At 39.6% G+C, this 17265-nt stretch overlaps 1 protein-coding gene across 1 annotated transcript in view; it reads right to left on the bottom strand.

Moving 5' to 3' along the window:
- Positions 1-17265, bottom strand: part of SLC9A9 (solute carrier family 9 member A9) — a 323698-nt gene that overhangs the window by 226762 nt on the left and 79671 nt on the right. The window contains exons 5-6 of the mRNA XM_038417254.2: positions 15898-16013; positions 710-815 (exon numbers count right to left, since the gene is read on the bottom strand). Of these exons, the coding sequence (XP_038273182.1) occupies positions 710-815; positions 15898-16013 (222 nt within the window). The remainder of the gene's footprint in view (positions 1-709; positions 816-15897; positions 16014-17265) is intronic.

Raw genomic sequence — 17265 nt, 5'->3', positions numbered from 1 at the left:
AAGAGCACATTCTGAGTGTGCAGTGGGGTGGCTGTTTTAATTTTTTAGCAATGGTCCAAAGAATGAGAGGCTCTGCCAGACATAGCAGTTGAAGCCAACTTGGGAACCTTCTAATCACGTACTTAGGGTTTGTGTTTATATGGCAGCATAAACCCAGGGTAAATGTAGCCCATCATTTGTGAAGTGCTTTAAGATCCTTGGGAATGAAAGGTGCTATGCAATATTATCTTACATTTACTGGCTGAAAGCCTGCTGGTTTTAATAGATACAGGGAGATAAGCAGTACTCTACTGCACTGCTTTGTGGTTTTGCCTCGGAAAACAATAGATTGCAGAAAAAAAGAGTATGAGATAGCTTCTGGTTCTGAACTTCTGCCTCCAATCTGGCAAACCTCCCATGTTTACAGGATCTAGTAGCACAACTCCATTCAGACACATTGTTTAGAGTAGAACATTAATCAGATTTAATATACACATTTAAAACATTTATTGTTTTCTGGGCTAAGTATTCACAACCAAAAATGGCAGTTCAGACACACAACTCCCATTAATGTTGGAAATTGAGTACTTAATGCACCAATTACATTTCCAGAAGTTTACGTCTTTAATGCAATCTTTAAATCTACATTGATATTTGTATGGAGAGAGCTATTTACCAAGACAATTCAGAGTTATTTAATTGTTTAAGGAATACAGATGTTTGTACTTACTATGTGAGAACTATTGCCACAGCATCATTTAGGACACTCTCTCCAAAAAGGAGGGTATACAGATCTGAATCCACATGCAGCTCGTGGAAAATAGCCAGAACTGTCACTAGAAGGAAACATACAGCGCAAAGTAAGCTTGTTATTCTCATAATTCTAGAATAGCTAATGAGCTAAATGGAAGGGAACGAGTTTTGATAAGCATGTTTTAACATCTAAACAATATAACATGACAGTTTGTCCATTAACTGAATGAAATACATTAGAAAAGGGATACTTTTAAGTACACCAGCTCCCTAAATCCAGCAATAACTTTAAGAGTCATGCTTTACATGAACTAGAAATGACCACTCCCTCCCTGCCACATTTCAGTCACACACAAACTAAAACTATACCTTTGATTACCCCTAATATAAGGGAAATAGTCTTGTGACTAAAAGACAGAATTGGAGGTAAGGAGACTCAAGGACTATCCCTGGCTCTCCCATGGACCTTCTGTGTGATCTGAACCTCAATTTACCTATCCATGAACAAGACATTGTTAATACTTACCCATCTCCCAAATAGACTGTGAGGCTTAATTCTTTGATGTTTATAAAGAACTTTAGTGACATTAATTTTAACATTTTTTCCTAAAAACTTGTATTTATATTTTGAGATTACTGATGAAATAATTAATTCAATTTAGGTCAGAAGGAAACTGATGTTAGGCAAGTCACTTTGTGTTTCTGTTTCCCTATCTGTAAACAGAGCATAATCATGCTGACCCATCTTTGTAAGGCGCTTTGAGTTCTAAGGGTGAAAAGTATTGTGCATATGCTCTGTATTACCATTCATATTCACTGTTTTCATGAAACAAACAGAGGTTTCCCTTTCAATCAAAAGTTTAATGTAAAGCTTCCTAATGATTTGTATGTTTGGAAAATTATGCAGTATCTCACTGCATTTGCTTCACTGGTACATTCTGGTACATAATTGTGCAATTGACTAAATCTTCATAGCATAGGAATCCTGAAGTTTAGAAGTGGCCCCAGGGTTTCAGGTTTACATCTGACTTTTCAGAAAAGGGAATTTTTACAGTAAAGCTACCACTGAAGATTCACAAACCAACGTTTGCTTTGTGTTCATGATTTTTTTCTTTTTCTAGAACTTTGGACCTTATGTATAGAATAATGGTAGAACTGAAACCAGTGCTAAAAGGATTTTTCAACAGGTGTTAGCAGCGGGAGTATTTGGAATCTAGTATTAGTTTAGAGTACCAATTATGATGTTCAGTTCTCCTATGGGGTTTTATGTACCATGATCCAGATTAGCACAGCAGCTTTGAAGTACTATTCTGGATGCCCTATTCCATAGAAAATGATTCCGTCTCTCATACCTGTGAAAACAAGCATTTGCCACTTCCAATATTAAGTTATTGGCAAGGTCTTAAATGCATAAACTGTAAAATAAGTAATAGGAAAAGTAAACAGTAACCAAGGTCCAACAGCAAACTTTATATAGGTGTGGCAGGCCAAACCAAACAAAGATCCACACCAATTAAGTTATTTCCAAGAAAACAAACAATTTTTTTTCCTTTTCAAGTATCTTCCTCCCCCAGCCTTCAGGAAGTTATCAGAGCCGCTCTCTTGAGGGATCTGACTCCAAATCTAGTCAAATTAAATAAAGACCATATCTATATTGAAGAGCTTACAGTGGCACAGCTGTACCAATGTAGCTGCTCTATGCTGACGGCAGAGAGGTCTCCCGTAGACATAATTAAACCACCCGCAATGTGTGGTGGTAGCTAGGTCGGTGGGAGAGCATCTCCTGCTGACATAGCGCTGTGCACATCAGCACTTCTGTCGGTGTAATGTATGTCGGGGTGTGTTTTTTCACATTCCTGAGCGACATAAGTTATACAGACAAAAGTGCTAGCATAGACATAACCTAAAATGCATGAAAATAATGAAGAAATCAACAGAATAATGAATCACTTGCCCCTTCTTCTGGGAGAGACTTCTTAGCCTATCCAGCTCTTTCAATGTTTCTCCTACATCTGAAGAGAAGGCTGAGTTTAGATAGACCCTTTTTGCAACATGCCCTGCCCCTGGACCAAGGTTATAGATTGAATGCCATAGAACAGCATTTCCCAGCAATCCCTGAACAGTGAGGGGAGAGGGAAATTCCAACAGTGTTCAAGGGCTGGTTTATACTAGAAAACTGGGTTAACCCAGCTACACTTCTCAGGGGTGCAAATAATTCACATCCCTGAGCAACGTAGTTAAACCCATTTAAGTCCTCATGTAGACAGCACTAGAAAATTAGGTCAACCCAGCTATGTTGCTCACGGGTGTGAATAATTCACTTCCCTGAGCAATGCAGTTAAGCTAACCTAAGTCCTTATGTAAACAGCACTAGGTTGATGGAAGAATTCTCCTGTCAACCTAAGTACTGTCTTTTGGGAAGGTGGATAATTAGGCCAACAGGAGAACCCTTGCCATAGGCATAGGAAGTGTCTACACTGAAGTGGTGCAGCTGCAGTGTTGGAGCTGTGCTGCTGTAGCATTTTAAGTGACAAGCCCTTAGTGACCTGGATGGATTTCTTTCCTAAATCACAAACTGCCACACTGACTCCACCGCTTCTCCCTCAAAGTTTATTAAACTCCAGATCCAACACCGATAGGGCTTCTTTGGTACCAAAAACAGAGGAGAGACCCCTGTAACAATTGGCTGTGAGACTGCAAAAAGAGAGCCTACATGAGATAGAAAACCAGAGAGGAAATGAGCACTGAATGTCTGTTCAGTTCCTTCATTGGGTATCAGTGGGTTTCTAGAAAGATTCCCTTATTCTGAGCATGAAATCAAAGAGCTGTAGTAGTTTATGCTGAGGGCTGCATGATGAGGTGTAGATTTCAACCCATGTGCACCTGTATTTCTAGTTGATCCTGAGTTCCACATAGGAATGTTGTTCTAGAGCAAAGTTCCCATACACCACTTTGGCTTCCTATAATAAAGCAACTTATAAATGAGAAGTGGAAACAGGAAAGGAAAGGAAAGGAAAGGAAAGGAATCTTACTGGGAAATAATGAAAATGCTGCTGCATTGGAAGGTATATGATAGTTTTTGGATGGGGGAGTGTGATCTCTTACTGTCCCATTACCACTTAGCAAGCAAGAAGCCATCATCTATAATTGGTATTGAACTTTCAGGGCTGGGCTCGGTTTTATCATTTTCAAGTGCCCCCTCTCTCTCCTGTTTCCCCTGGACTAGACCATACACTAGAAAAGTCTAGAATTTCCTTCAGGAAGAGTCTCACAGGCTGGGTTTACAATGAAATTGTCATTACAATCTTTCACCATTGCAGATTGCCTGCCAACATTATTAACCACTATGCCATCTAACCTTCCTCTTAGTAAATATGCCAACGGCTGTTGTTTCCACCTGGGGGAGCTGCACCAGCACTAGTACAGTGGTGGGACATTTTAACAAAGAGCTCCAAGCAGACAAGACTACAGTGTAAAAAACTACAGTGTAAAAAACAATGATCTAAGGGATTGGTGCTTGTCGAAATATTCTGGTATGTTAGGATATCATAATATTCTGGTGTATTAGGATGTATAAACAGGGGAATCTCAAGCTGGCACTTCTGACTAGTTCTGGTGTCCACTATTCAGGAAGAATGTTGATAAATTGGAGGGGGTTCAGAAAATAGCCACAAGAATGATTAAAGGATTTGAAAACAGTTCATACAGCCATAGACACAAGAAGCATAATCTATTTATTTTAACAAAGAGAAGGTTAAGGAGTTACTTAATCACAATCTATCAGTATGTACATGGTGAATAAATATTTAATAATGAGCTCTGCAATCTGGCAGAAAAAGGTGTAGCGTGATCCAATGGCTGGAAGTTGAAGCTAGATAAATTTTTCCTGGAAATAAGACATACATTTTTAGCAGTGAGGGTAATTAATCACTAGAACAACTTACCAAGGGTTGTGGTGGATTCTCCATCACTGGGAATTTTTAAATCAAGATTGTATGTTTTTCTAAAAGATCTGCTCTAAGAAATATTCTGGAGAAGTTCTGGGGCCTGTGTTATACCAGAAGGCACACTAGATGCCCATAGTGGTCCCTTTTGGCCTTTGAATTTATGAAATAACTGTGCCCTCTGTCCCACAGGAAGGCCCCCCGAGAACAACTAATGTTGGTCCTGGAGGAGTCTGCCACCAGCTTTAAAGGACAAGTAAAACCAAATAAAACCAATGTAAGGAATCAAGAATCCAGGCCTGCACAGAGAAATCTCTCTAAGCACCTCTTCAAACTAAATGAATAAAAGGGTAGAGAAGAATCAAAACAAACATTACAGCCATTAAGTCACCACACCAACAAGCTCTCTCAAAATATGAGAAGAAGAAAAGATAAGACTTGCAAGTGTAGATGACCAGATTATTGTCTAGCCTAGGATAGATTCTAGCAGTCTCTCAGCTAGGAGTTCTGGAGTTGTAAACTACAATGGCTTGGATTTCATATTGACCTGGGTTAAGGACTCAAAGATATTCAATATGATTATTTTGAATCAGAATTTGCAATAATTTGGACTGGAGTTAAGATTTATATATCTATTTTTATAGCATGTACTTCTTTTTCCCTCATTCTACAGAGTCCTTCTGCTGGATGGCAGGTCACAGGATTAATAGTCAGCCGCTTACAGAAAACCATATGTGCATGTAAGTAGTAATCAGGATGATGCATGGACCTACTAAAATAACTTATCAGTACTTGGATACCTGGGAGATGATATTTTAAATTATACTACAGTGAGAATGCTTTTTAGAAAGTAGAATGATCTCCTTTGAAAAGTTATTTGCCAACAGTTATCACAGTACATCTGTGATGCCATAGTTTTACCTTATACTTAGAAGTAAAACATGGTATTAGAGGCTACACTGTGTTGCTTTTTGAAGACATTTAAGAATAGATAGAGCTGGGTTTTATGTAGTATGATAAATAATCAAGGTACTTCCCCAAATACTTTACAGCGAGTATGCAAAAGTCAAACTACTTTTGCTTAAAGAACTTAACATATTTCAGGATTAAAATCTTGCTCTCTGATAGCCATGTAAGTATAAGTGGATAGATAGATAGATAGATAGATAGATAGATAGATAGATAGATAGATAGATAGGTGATATTGCCTTGAGAACTGCACACAAATACTTTTTTGGTGAAGTAGAAAACTCTGCCATAAGTGCAGATGGCATATTAATGTCCTGATTCCCAACACATTGATGATCTTCGTTAAAAAATACGGTGACAGGAAACCTAAGCTGATGAAGTGTCTGGGAATTTCTTAGTATTTGAGCTAAGACAAATCTGGTTCTCTCTTTCCTGTATTTCATGGCCTGAGGTGACGTGTTAGCAAATGCTCAATCTAGCACAATCTTGGCTCTACCCAAGTCAACACAAGTGTCTATTAAGTTGGTTTATAAAGGATATTTTTGGCATACATGGGAGCAGCTACGCTTGCTATTAATTTCCTGTAACTTTCTGTAATTAGAAAAGGAGTACTTGTGGCACCTTAGAGACTAACAAATTTATTAGAGCATAAGCTTTCGTGAGCTACAGCTCACTTCATCGGATGCATTTGGTGGAAAAAACAGAGTAGAGATTTATATACACACACACAGAGAACATGAAACAATGGGTTTATCATACACACTGTAAGGAGAGTGATCACTTAAGATAAGCCATCACCAACAGCAGGGGGGGGAAGGAGGAAAACCTTTCATGGTGACAAGCAGGTAGGCTAATTCCAGCAGTTAACAAGAATATCAGAGGAACAGTGGGGGGTGGGGTGGGAGGGAGAAATACCATGGGGAAATAGTTTTACTTTGTGTAATGACTCATCCATTCCCAGTCTCTATTCAAGCCTAAGTTAATTGTATCCAGTTTGCAAATTAATTCCAATTCAGCAGTCTCTCGTTGGAGTCTGTTTTTGAAGCTTTTTTGTTGAAGTATAGCCACTCTTAGGTCTGTGATCGAGTGACCAGAGAGATTGAAGTGTTCTCCAACTGGTTTTTGAATGTTATAATTCTTGACGTCTGATTTGTGTCCATTCATTCTTTTACGTAGAGACTGTCCAGTTTGGCCAATGTACATGGCAGAGGGGCATTGCTGGCACATGATGGCATATATCACATTGGTAGATGCGCAGGTGAAGGAGCCTCTGATAGTGTGGCTGATGTGATTAGGCCCTATGATGGTATCCCCTGAATAGATATGTGGACAGAGTTGGCAACGGGCTTTGTTGCAAGGATAGGTTCCTGGGTTAGTGGCTCTGTTGTGTGGTGTGTGGTTGCTGGTGAGTATTTGCTTCAGATTGGGGGGCTGTCTGTAAGCAAGGACTGGTCTGTCTCCCAAGATCTGAGAGAGCGATGGCTCGTCCTTCAGGATAGGTTGTAGATCCTTGATGATGCGTTGGAGGGGTTTTAGTTGGGGGCTGAAGGTGATGGCTAGTGGCGTTCTGTTGTTTTCTTTGTTGGGCCTGTCCTGTAGTAGGTGACTTCTGGGTACTCTTCTGGCTCTGTCAATCTGTTTCTTCACTTCAGCAGGTGGGTACTGTAGTTGTAGGAATGCATGATAGAGATCTTGTAGGTGTTTGTCTCTGTCTGAGGGGTTGGAGCAAATGCGGTTATATCGTAGCGCTTGGCTGTAGACAATGGATTGAGTGGTATGATCTGGATGAAAGCTAGAGGCATGTAGGTAGGAATAGCGGTCAGTAGGTTTCCGATATAGGGTGGTGTTTATGTGACCATCGCTTATTAGCACCGTAGTGTCCAGGAAAAGAAGCTCTTGAGGAATTCCACCATGATTTCAACAATTTCCATCCCACCATCAACCTCAGCCTGGACCAGTCCACACAAGAGATCCACTTCCTGGACACTACGGTGCTAATAAGCGATGGTCACATAAACACCACCCTATATCGGAAACCTACTGACCGCTATTCCTACCTACATGCCTCTAGCTTTCATCCAGATCATACCACTCGATCCATTGTCTACAGCCAAGCGCTACGATATAACCGCATTTGCTCCAACCCCTCAGACAGAGACAAACACCTACAAGATCTCTATCATGCATTCCTACAACTACAGTACCCACCTGCTGAAGTGAAGAAACAGATTGACAGAGCCAGAAGAGTACCCAGAAGTCACCTACTACAGGACAGGCCCAACAAAGAAAACAACAGAACGCCACTAGCCATCACCTTCAGCCCCCAACTAAAACCCCTCCAACGCATCATCAAGGATCTACAACCTATCCTGAAGGACGAGCCATCGCTCTCTCAGATCTTGGGAGACAGACCAGTCCTTGCTTACAGACAGCCCCCCAATCTGAAGCAAATACTCACCAGCAACCACACACCACACAACAGAGCCACTAACCCAGGAACCTATCCTTGCAACAAAGCCCGTTGCCAACTCTGTCCACATATCTATTCAGGGGATACCATCATAGGGCCTAATCACATCAGCCACACTATCAGAGGCTCCTTCACTTGCGCATCTACCAATGTGATATATGCCATCATGTGCCAGCAATGCCCCTCTGCCATGTACATTGGCCAAACTGGACAGTCTCTACGTAAAAGAATGAATGGACACAAATCAGACGTCAAGAATTATAACATTCAAAAACCAGTTGGAGAACACTTCAATCTCTCTGGTCACTCGATCACAGACCTAAGAGTGGCTATACTTCAACAAAAAAGCTTCAAAAACAGACTCCAACGAGAGACTGCTGAATTGGAATTAATTTGCAAACTGGATACAATTAACTTAGGCTTGAATAGAGACTGGGAATGGATGAGTCATTACACAAAGTAAAACTATTTCCCCATGGTATTTCTCCCTCCCACCCCACCCCCCACTGTTCCTCTGATATTCTTGTTAACTGCTGGAATTAGCCTACCTGCTTGTCACCATGAAAGGTTTTCCTCCTTCCCCCCCCTGCTGTTGGTGATGGCTTATCTTAAGTGATCACTCTCCTTACAGTGTGTATGATAAACCCATTGTTTCATGTTCTCTGTGTGTGTGTATATAAATCTCTACTCTGTTTTTTCCACCAAATGCATCCGATGAAGTGAGCTGTAGCTCACGAAAGCTTATGCTCTAATAAATTTGTTAGTCTCTAAGGTGCCACAAGTACTCCTTTTCTTTTTGAGAATACAGACTAACACGGCTGCTACTCTGATTTCTGTAATTAATTTCCTGTAAAAACATTCTTGAAATGTCAATAAATCACAGAAGTATTCAGACTAACAATATCCAATACTTTCTTGTTGTTCTGTTGCTGAAAAGAACTAGTAGACCCAGAAAGTGGAGCAAGAAAATAAATGAGATCAGTATATGTGATTTAGAAAAAAGAGGATCTGATCAAAATAAAAGAAACTAAACTATATATAAAATGAAATATTAAATACCTATAGTTGAAACAATGATCAAAGGGCTGCCATTATCTCTTCTTAATCTTCTGATTATAACAAAGGTAACAATCATCTGTCATATCTGATAAGCCCAGATCCTAACAGGCAGTTCAATGACAAATTGGAAGAAAATAAGATGAGAGACAACCCAATTAAACCACCTATATAGAAAAGTCTTTTATCTAAAAATAACAGCTCCCATTTTAATTGTAGAGTCCTGACACTGCTAGTCACCCATCCTACTCATGGCTTAGCTCAATGAGAAAAAGGGAGAAAGCATCAACAAAACATTTTAATTACAAAGATATTTTAAATTTACATTATTTACACACCGTTTATGAAATATCTTACCACTGTTTTTATGAATTATTTTTTTAAACACACAATGTGGTGATTTTGTAAGCTGCCAGAACTGCTCTAGCTGATGGTTAATATCTATTTTTATTAAAAAAAAATCCCCACATACCACAGTACAACTCACATCTTCTGTGCAGCTGTAACCATAGTAACTCCAAATAGAAAAGGGCTCTGTGATTATCAACATGACCAAAAGTAAGGGAGTTCATGTAGCTTTGAAATAGTTATGCTTCAGCAAACCTCTGTGGAGGTAAATGTGCTTCCCATGCTTTAAATATCAAAAAGTTTTTTCTTTTAAAGTGCTACAGGTAAGTAAAATGTCTTTAGACTGGAATGTCATTACACAATAGTGTGCTAATAACAGCACCCAAGACAAAACCCTAAAGCAGCACTTTCCAGCAATTCTCCCATTTTATTATGGTTACGGCAAAGGTCAAGTCATTTTGTTAATGTGAACACCCATGGCATTCATATTATCCAGTTGTGAGTATACAGAATCGGAGCATTGCTCTGAATAATTTTTCTTACTTCTGTTAATGATGCAGAATACTGGCCCAGTTTCGAAGTCAATGAGAACTGCACCCTGTAGTGAGGCGGGGTGGCCTCCCGAGGACCCAGAGTGGGAGGACCCCCACACTGAGCTCTGGTGGGCGGAACCAGGGCCTAGCTGTGACTCCTCCAGTAAGTGGGTGGGAGGGGCAAAAAGTATAAAAGGCAGCCCAGAAATCTCAATAGGGAGGCAACCACTGGAGAGACCAGATGCTGGGAACTGGGAAGCGGTGGAGGGTGCCGAGGGAGCAGAGGACTGGCCTGGGCCACCAGGGCCGCTACCTGATTCAGACTTGGAGGAAGCAGACAACTGGCCCTGACTGCTCAGACTGCCATCAGACCTGACCCCGGAGGGAGAAGACGACTGGCTCGGACCACCGACAGACCAGACCACTAAAGACTTGCTTGCGGTCCTGGAAGCCATCATCAACCTCAACCCCTCCTCATGGCAACAACAAGAAGGGAAGTGCGGAAGTGGCCCAGGGGTAGCAGACCCCTCTGGCCTCAACGCTGACAGAGGGTGAGTCAGCGTGTTGTGGCGTGGATCCCCGCTGACCCAGTGACAAAGTGCTTTGTCACTGCTAGGGCCTTGGGCCGGGACACAGTGGAGTGGGTGGGCCTGCGTCCCTCCTGCCACCCCAACCCAGGGTGGCAGTCTCCCCTTCCCCACACCAGAAGCCTGAGCCTCAGACTCTGGGTTTCTCCACCTTGATCCAGGGCCTGGGTTAATTGACTGTTTATTTGCTGCTTGGCCTGCACACAGGCCTAAGCCCCAGACTTTTTGTTGTCCTGCTTGATCCAAGGCTGGGGCCAATTGACTGTTTGTTTCCCGCACAGCCTGAGCCCAGGCCTGGGCCCCAGCTGCGAGCAGAGACCGCTTCATTCCCCATGGCAGCTGACGTATCAGTGATGTAGTAAGGCGGGGTGGCCTCCCGAGGACCCAGAGTGGGAGGGTCCCTGCACTGAGCCACTACACACCCATGTAAGGAAGCAAAGAATTGGGACTCAGCTTTTTGTTCTAATTATTTCTATATTCTAATTATTGAAACTTTCATTTGGGATTAGAAAATCAGATACAACTGAGTAAGAATTTATCCCAAATTAGAATGGAACCAAGGTTTGAATATGTTGGGTTCACTTACTTTCCAACACACCTTTTCACTTCTTGGCTTTGGCCAGGAGCAGAAGCAGAGGTGCACAAATGTCGAAAGGAGACTGTTCTCTCATTGTTTACAGCTAAAATATCACAAGAAAGGAAATCAAAATATCTGGCAATCCTGGGAGTCCACTCTTTCAAGAATTCTGGCCTTACTTTGAACAAAGGAGATGGATATCAGCTTCAGATTACCACTTATCTGACCTAAACAAATTTATGAACCATTGAAATGCAACCATTACAAAGCTACTCAGCTATAACTTAATATCATAAATTGGCCAAAGAGAATTTCAGACACAGGAAGGAATGTCCCTTGCCAGAATCCAATAAAATGCCTAAGGTCTGTTTTATAGTACAACATTTAGACTGCTTTGTTAATAGAAACTAAACATAAACAAATGAATATGGCCAAGATAGAAATGAATTCAAATTTTTATTGAGAGTCAATTCAGTTTGGTATGTCTTTTGCACCTTCACCAATACAAAGACTCCTTTACCATTTAATTTATCCCTAACAGCAGGACTGTTTCAGCACAGGCCATGGGGTCCTCTCCTAACTCTAGCAGAGGGTCCTCCTTCAACAGGGTGAATTGCACAGCCCTCTCTCAAAAAAGACCTGCCACCAGATGATGAAAAAATGGATCTCACCAAGGGTGCTACTGCTGAAGGGAGAATTAGCAGAAAAAGGAGCTAGGGTTTGCTGGTGGATTGTGTCCAGTGGAAGAACTGAGGGTTAATTCACATTGAGGGCATATCCCAAGATGAAGTTCAGATAATCAGGAATTTTGGATATTTATCTGAATGCAACTTTGAGTTTCACCCATCTCATCACAATGAAGAGGAGAAGCAGGCCTGGATATGTAGTCTTTACTATGGTAGATGAGGTACTCTACATCTACAATGCACTTGTAAGCACAGCAGATCTTAAATTATATGACACATATGTATTTGGAAGACTGATATTTTTGTTTCTTCACCTGATAGGAACAATATTCTTAGACTTACTTATTTGAATCAACTATTTCCAGCTGTGTCGCTATATAAACTGAGGCCCAGTGCGGCTGCACAGCACTAGAGTGCCTGTGGAAAATAACCCCAAAGAGGGGTGATCTAGACCAGGGAAGATCATCATGGCATATGGTGATCACAGGCAGTGTAGAGCTACATTACCCGGGTGCAAGTCTTTGTTTCCCTTTTATGGTTGGATACTTAACAGGTTTATGGGTCTGCTACTATCTATCAAGCAGTAGAGGGTCATGCTTTTAGATCCAGAGGTCCCAAATTCAGTCCTTGCAGATGACCCATCCTATGACACTGTTACAAATAATCTACTGTATGGGGATCTCAACTGCTAGGGATCTCTGATGCTCAGGACAAGTTTCCACATTGCAGCTTCTAAGTCACCACCTGCCTGCTGCTGGTATAGAGGAGATGGCTGGTGTGTTGAATTTTGAAATGACAAAAAACAGGGACAAACTTTCCATGAAAATATTTGCAACCAACTCTATTGGGGAATCCATACACCCCCATAATTCCTAGCTGCTGCATCAGCCCTGTAGGACTGTTGGCAGAATCATAGCTGAGAATCTGGGCCTGCATATTTCCTCACTCTATAAGTTTGAATAATGTCACTAGTATAAATGTGGCATAGAGGGGTTGCTTCAGACATAACTGTGCTCAGTAATTTGCATGCTTTCTTTGTCCATACTGAATTATAAAAAGAGATAGTAAAAATAATCTGCTCTATTATTTTAGGAAGTCTTATAAGACAATGTAAATCCAAAATTAATAAAAGAACCCCCCCTTTTTCTTCTTTTCATTCAAATAATAACAATATAATCTTAGCGGAAACCCTCAGCAGGTTAGGATGCAATGTATTTAGCTTAATAAATTAAGAAAAGTAACATTTTTAATAATGCAAGCTCAGCCAAGAAAAGCAGGACTAAATTCCTCTTGTTAATACTTCAACATTACTGAAAGATCTTATCTAGTTAGTTACAAAACTTGAGATACTTAAAGTTGCACCTGTAATAACACTAATTATCCAGTTGATCACAAGAATTCTCAGCTGATTGATTATGTTCTTCTGTAATGAGAATAGATGATACCTCCAATTACATCTGATTTGCTTTACTTTTGATAAATTATGCCACTTGATCAGCATTATAAAAAAATATTCATATAACTCTGGTGTTTAAAACTATATATAAGCACAGCAGGGAGAATTCTGCATAGAGAAGCCTGTGCTTTTCAAAATAAAATGTCCATCTGAAGGTTTGCCTGGAACGTCATTGTCTTCTCCTGATAATTCTAAAGAATTGTTAGGGGAAGACATATTTTGTAGAATGAAAAATACAATAGGGACAGACAGAACTTGTTTTCTAAGGGCTATGGAAAATAAAAAAGCTGTATTGCAGAGATGGTGTGGTTACATTCCAGAAACTAGAGGGGATTTCCCAGGTATCCCAAAACTAATTGCAGAAATTTTTAGGGGAATTTAACAAAAAAATTTAGGCAGTGAAGAATATTCAAATGTATTTCAGGAAATTCTCAGTATTACAGGTTTTCCTTCATAGATGAACACATTTTCATAAATCTCTACAGCAGCTTGCAGTGTTTTCAGATTTAATCTGTATTAGGTATATTTTCAAGACCCTCAAACACTTTCCCCAGTGTGTCCAAACACAAGTACAGTGGTAGTCCAAGTCCAAATGCAAGTTCAGTAGGAAAGCATCTTGCATAGTGGAGAATCTCCTCTTTATTGATTTTATACAAAACTATGTATGAGAAAGCAACAAACAAAAAACAAGTCCTAGACTGCTATATCACCGTCTTCCAATTTTCAACACTTATGTCACAATATTCTGTATCTCTCAATTGCACATCTGTGTTTACCTCTCCAAGAGCTATATTCTTCACATATAATATAAAATGGTTCCATTTGGTCATTGATCTGATAAATAAGAAGCTCATATGAAGCAACTTCTGCCTTGTCAACAGATCAGTTTTTACTACCTTCTTAGGCTTACTCTCTTTTCACAACCAAGGGCAATTACAATCCATTTATTTAAAAAACAACACCTTGTAATCCAATGCACTGATGAAAAATCAGGTGGAAAATACAATTTTTACTCAGTTAGTGATTTATTATTTCATCTTATTTCTATAACACTTGACTAGATAATTTCTTTTGTTAGGAGATCACCAATTATCATGTGTCAAATTGCCACTCTCATTCCTAGTCTAGCAGCACACATCAAGGTCCAGTATTTGAACAATAAGAAGTAGAATAAGTTCTCCTATTAGTACAGTTTTTAATGGTTAACATTCTATTTTATAAAAAAAAGGAGTACTTGTGGCACCTTAGAGACTAACAAATTTATTAGAGCATAAGCTTTCGTGAGCTACAGCTCACTTCATCGGATGCATCCGATGAAGTGAGCTGTAGCTCACGAAAGCTTATGCTCTAATAAATTTGTTAGTCTCTAAGGTGCCACAAGTACTCCTTTTTTTTTTGCGAATACAGACTAACACGGCTGCTACTCTGAAACCATTCTATTTTATGTCCACTAGCAGATCCTACAACACAGTGAAATGCTTTTGATCATTGTCTATCATTAAAGCAATTAAGCATTTAATTTAAATTTCCATCTCTTTGAGAAATTGAAATTGCATGGATAGAATTAAAGGGACCAAATAACACTGCCTGAAATGTTGAAACTGGATGAGAGAACAAGGCAAGACTGAATATTGGAAGAGCTGTTGGAGATGATTTAGGTACTTTATGTAAGTAGGCATTAAATTACATGCAATATTGGTTGTTAATTACTTGAGTTTGGTCTGGGCTGCAAAGTTTGGGTCTGGATCAGAACTTTTCCAAAGTTCAGGGATGTGTGGACCTGGGGCTTTAGTTCTGGCCCATTTCTATATTACACATATTATTACATATGCAATAGAAAACCTATCAGGAATTAAGGTATCTACAATTAGAAAATCTACAAGCACATTGATAATTAAGGATAGGATCTAACGTCCATTAAAGTCAATAGAAGGACTCTTATTGACTTTATTGGGAATTGGATCAGGACCTAAAAAGGGGGAGGAAGACAAGAGTGTGGAGGGTACGTCCACTTACATCAATACTAAATTTGACCCTGCATATCTAGAACAGAAGGTTCTAGTATTCAGAGTAGCAGCCGTGTTAGTCTGTATCCGCAAAAAGAAAAGGAGTACTTGTGGCACCTTAGAGACTAACAAATTTATTTGAGCATACGCGAGCTGTAGTTCACAAAAGCTTATGCTCAAATAAATTTGTTAGTCTCTAAGGTGCCACAAGTATTCCTTTTCTTCTAGTATTATTATTCCTTAAACCTTAGTGACACTGGGAGGCATCCTCTAGAGTTTGGTCCATTTCAACATTTCAAAGTTTGTGGACTAAACAAGCACAATTAAACTAACTACTAACATAAATAAGAGAAGACTCTTTCCATATAGTGAAATGTTTCTTTTGACCTAACATTTCTGGTTACAAGACTATATATCAGCTATTTAACAGCTAGTGGAGTAAAATCAGCACAAGCAGATGGAAACATTATATTCTGGTCTCCACATTTGACAGTTTTGTGGCCAAAAGTTAAAAAAAAAATTTAAACAATTACCTGGGTCTGTAGCAGACAGCAACGAGCCAAAAAATAAACAGTCTGTGAAGTGAAAATCCCCTCCTTTTAACTGGCCAACATGTATCATGGCCTTCACAAAGCCATACATTATCAACCTGTCAGAGAAAAGAAAGACAGAGATGCAGACATAGTATTCCACTTTTACTCTCTTCATTTCACAACACGAAATAGTTTCCTCTTTAAACCACTAGGTTGTCTTCTCCAACTTCTTTTGTATGAGTACTGAACACAAATTGTTGCTGTCATCGACTTCTGTTTCAGCTGTTGAAATATTGTATCAAAATTGTCTAGACATTTGAAGAGCAAAAACCTTTTACTGAATATTAGCAAATTATTCACCTGCTGACAGATGACAATATATTTAGCCATTTATTTTACAAAAATAAAATAGAGTCATCTAAAGAAGGGATGATCAAAAGTAATCTGTCAAACATTATAGAGCCTTCACACAAACGTAGTGACATGAGTGGCTGTGTTGACTTGTTCTGATGTTCTTAAATGGATTGTATTCTCAGTTTTTTGTGTGTTTGTTTGTGTATGTGGGTGTGTGCGTGTGTTTAATTCTTCCACTACAGACTGAGTTAAAATCTCAGGTTAGTCATCACAATGAGATGGATATTTAACACTCCCAAGAACAATCAGTCAACAAGTCAGGTTTTAAAATGTGGTACTACAGTACTGCCAGTTTCACAAAAAAAATTAATGCCTTGTTTACACTACAGAGTTTTGTCGACAAAAGAGTGAATACATACACTCTGCAATGCAACTTTTGGCGGTAAAAATGCCCTGTTTTGATGACAAAATAAAACCACCCTGACGAGAGACAAAGTGCCAGGTAGAGCATATATATTTGTCTAAGTACATAGAATAATCTATATGGTAAAGTCTATGGGCCAGATCCTCAACTTGTAAAGTTGCAATGAAAAATATGGAGTGACTCAATTCATACCAGCTGAGGATCTGGCTCTTTATTTTAAATAAACAGGAAAATGAAAGACTAAAAACATCACTGTTACGTTCACTATGTTTACGTCACCATCTGTATTTTGGGACATTAATACATTTCAGAAAAACAATGTTATGTTTTAGGTGATTGTGTCACTGTTTATTGCTTGGTGAACACAATTTATAGATATCTGAGGGGTAGCTGTGTTAGTTTGGATCTGTAAAAACGGCAAACGACGAAGTAGGTATTCACCCACAAAAGCTTATGCTTCAATATGTCTGTTAAAGGAGCCACAGGACTCTTTGCCGCTTTTACAATTTATAGGGTCTGTTGGGATACAGAAAAAGGGCCTGATTCTACTCCAATTAGAGTCAATTAAAATTTTATCATTTACTTCAATG

This window comes from Dermochelys coriacea, chromosome 9 (genome assembly GCF_009764565.3).
Source record: "Dermochelys coriacea isolate rDerCor1 chromosome 9, rDerCor1.pri.v4, whole genome shotgun sequence".
NCBI lineage: Eukaryota > Metazoa > Chordata > Testudines > Dermochelyidae > Dermochelys > Dermochelys coriacea.
This window is presented reverse-complemented; position numbering and strand designations above follow the sequence as displayed.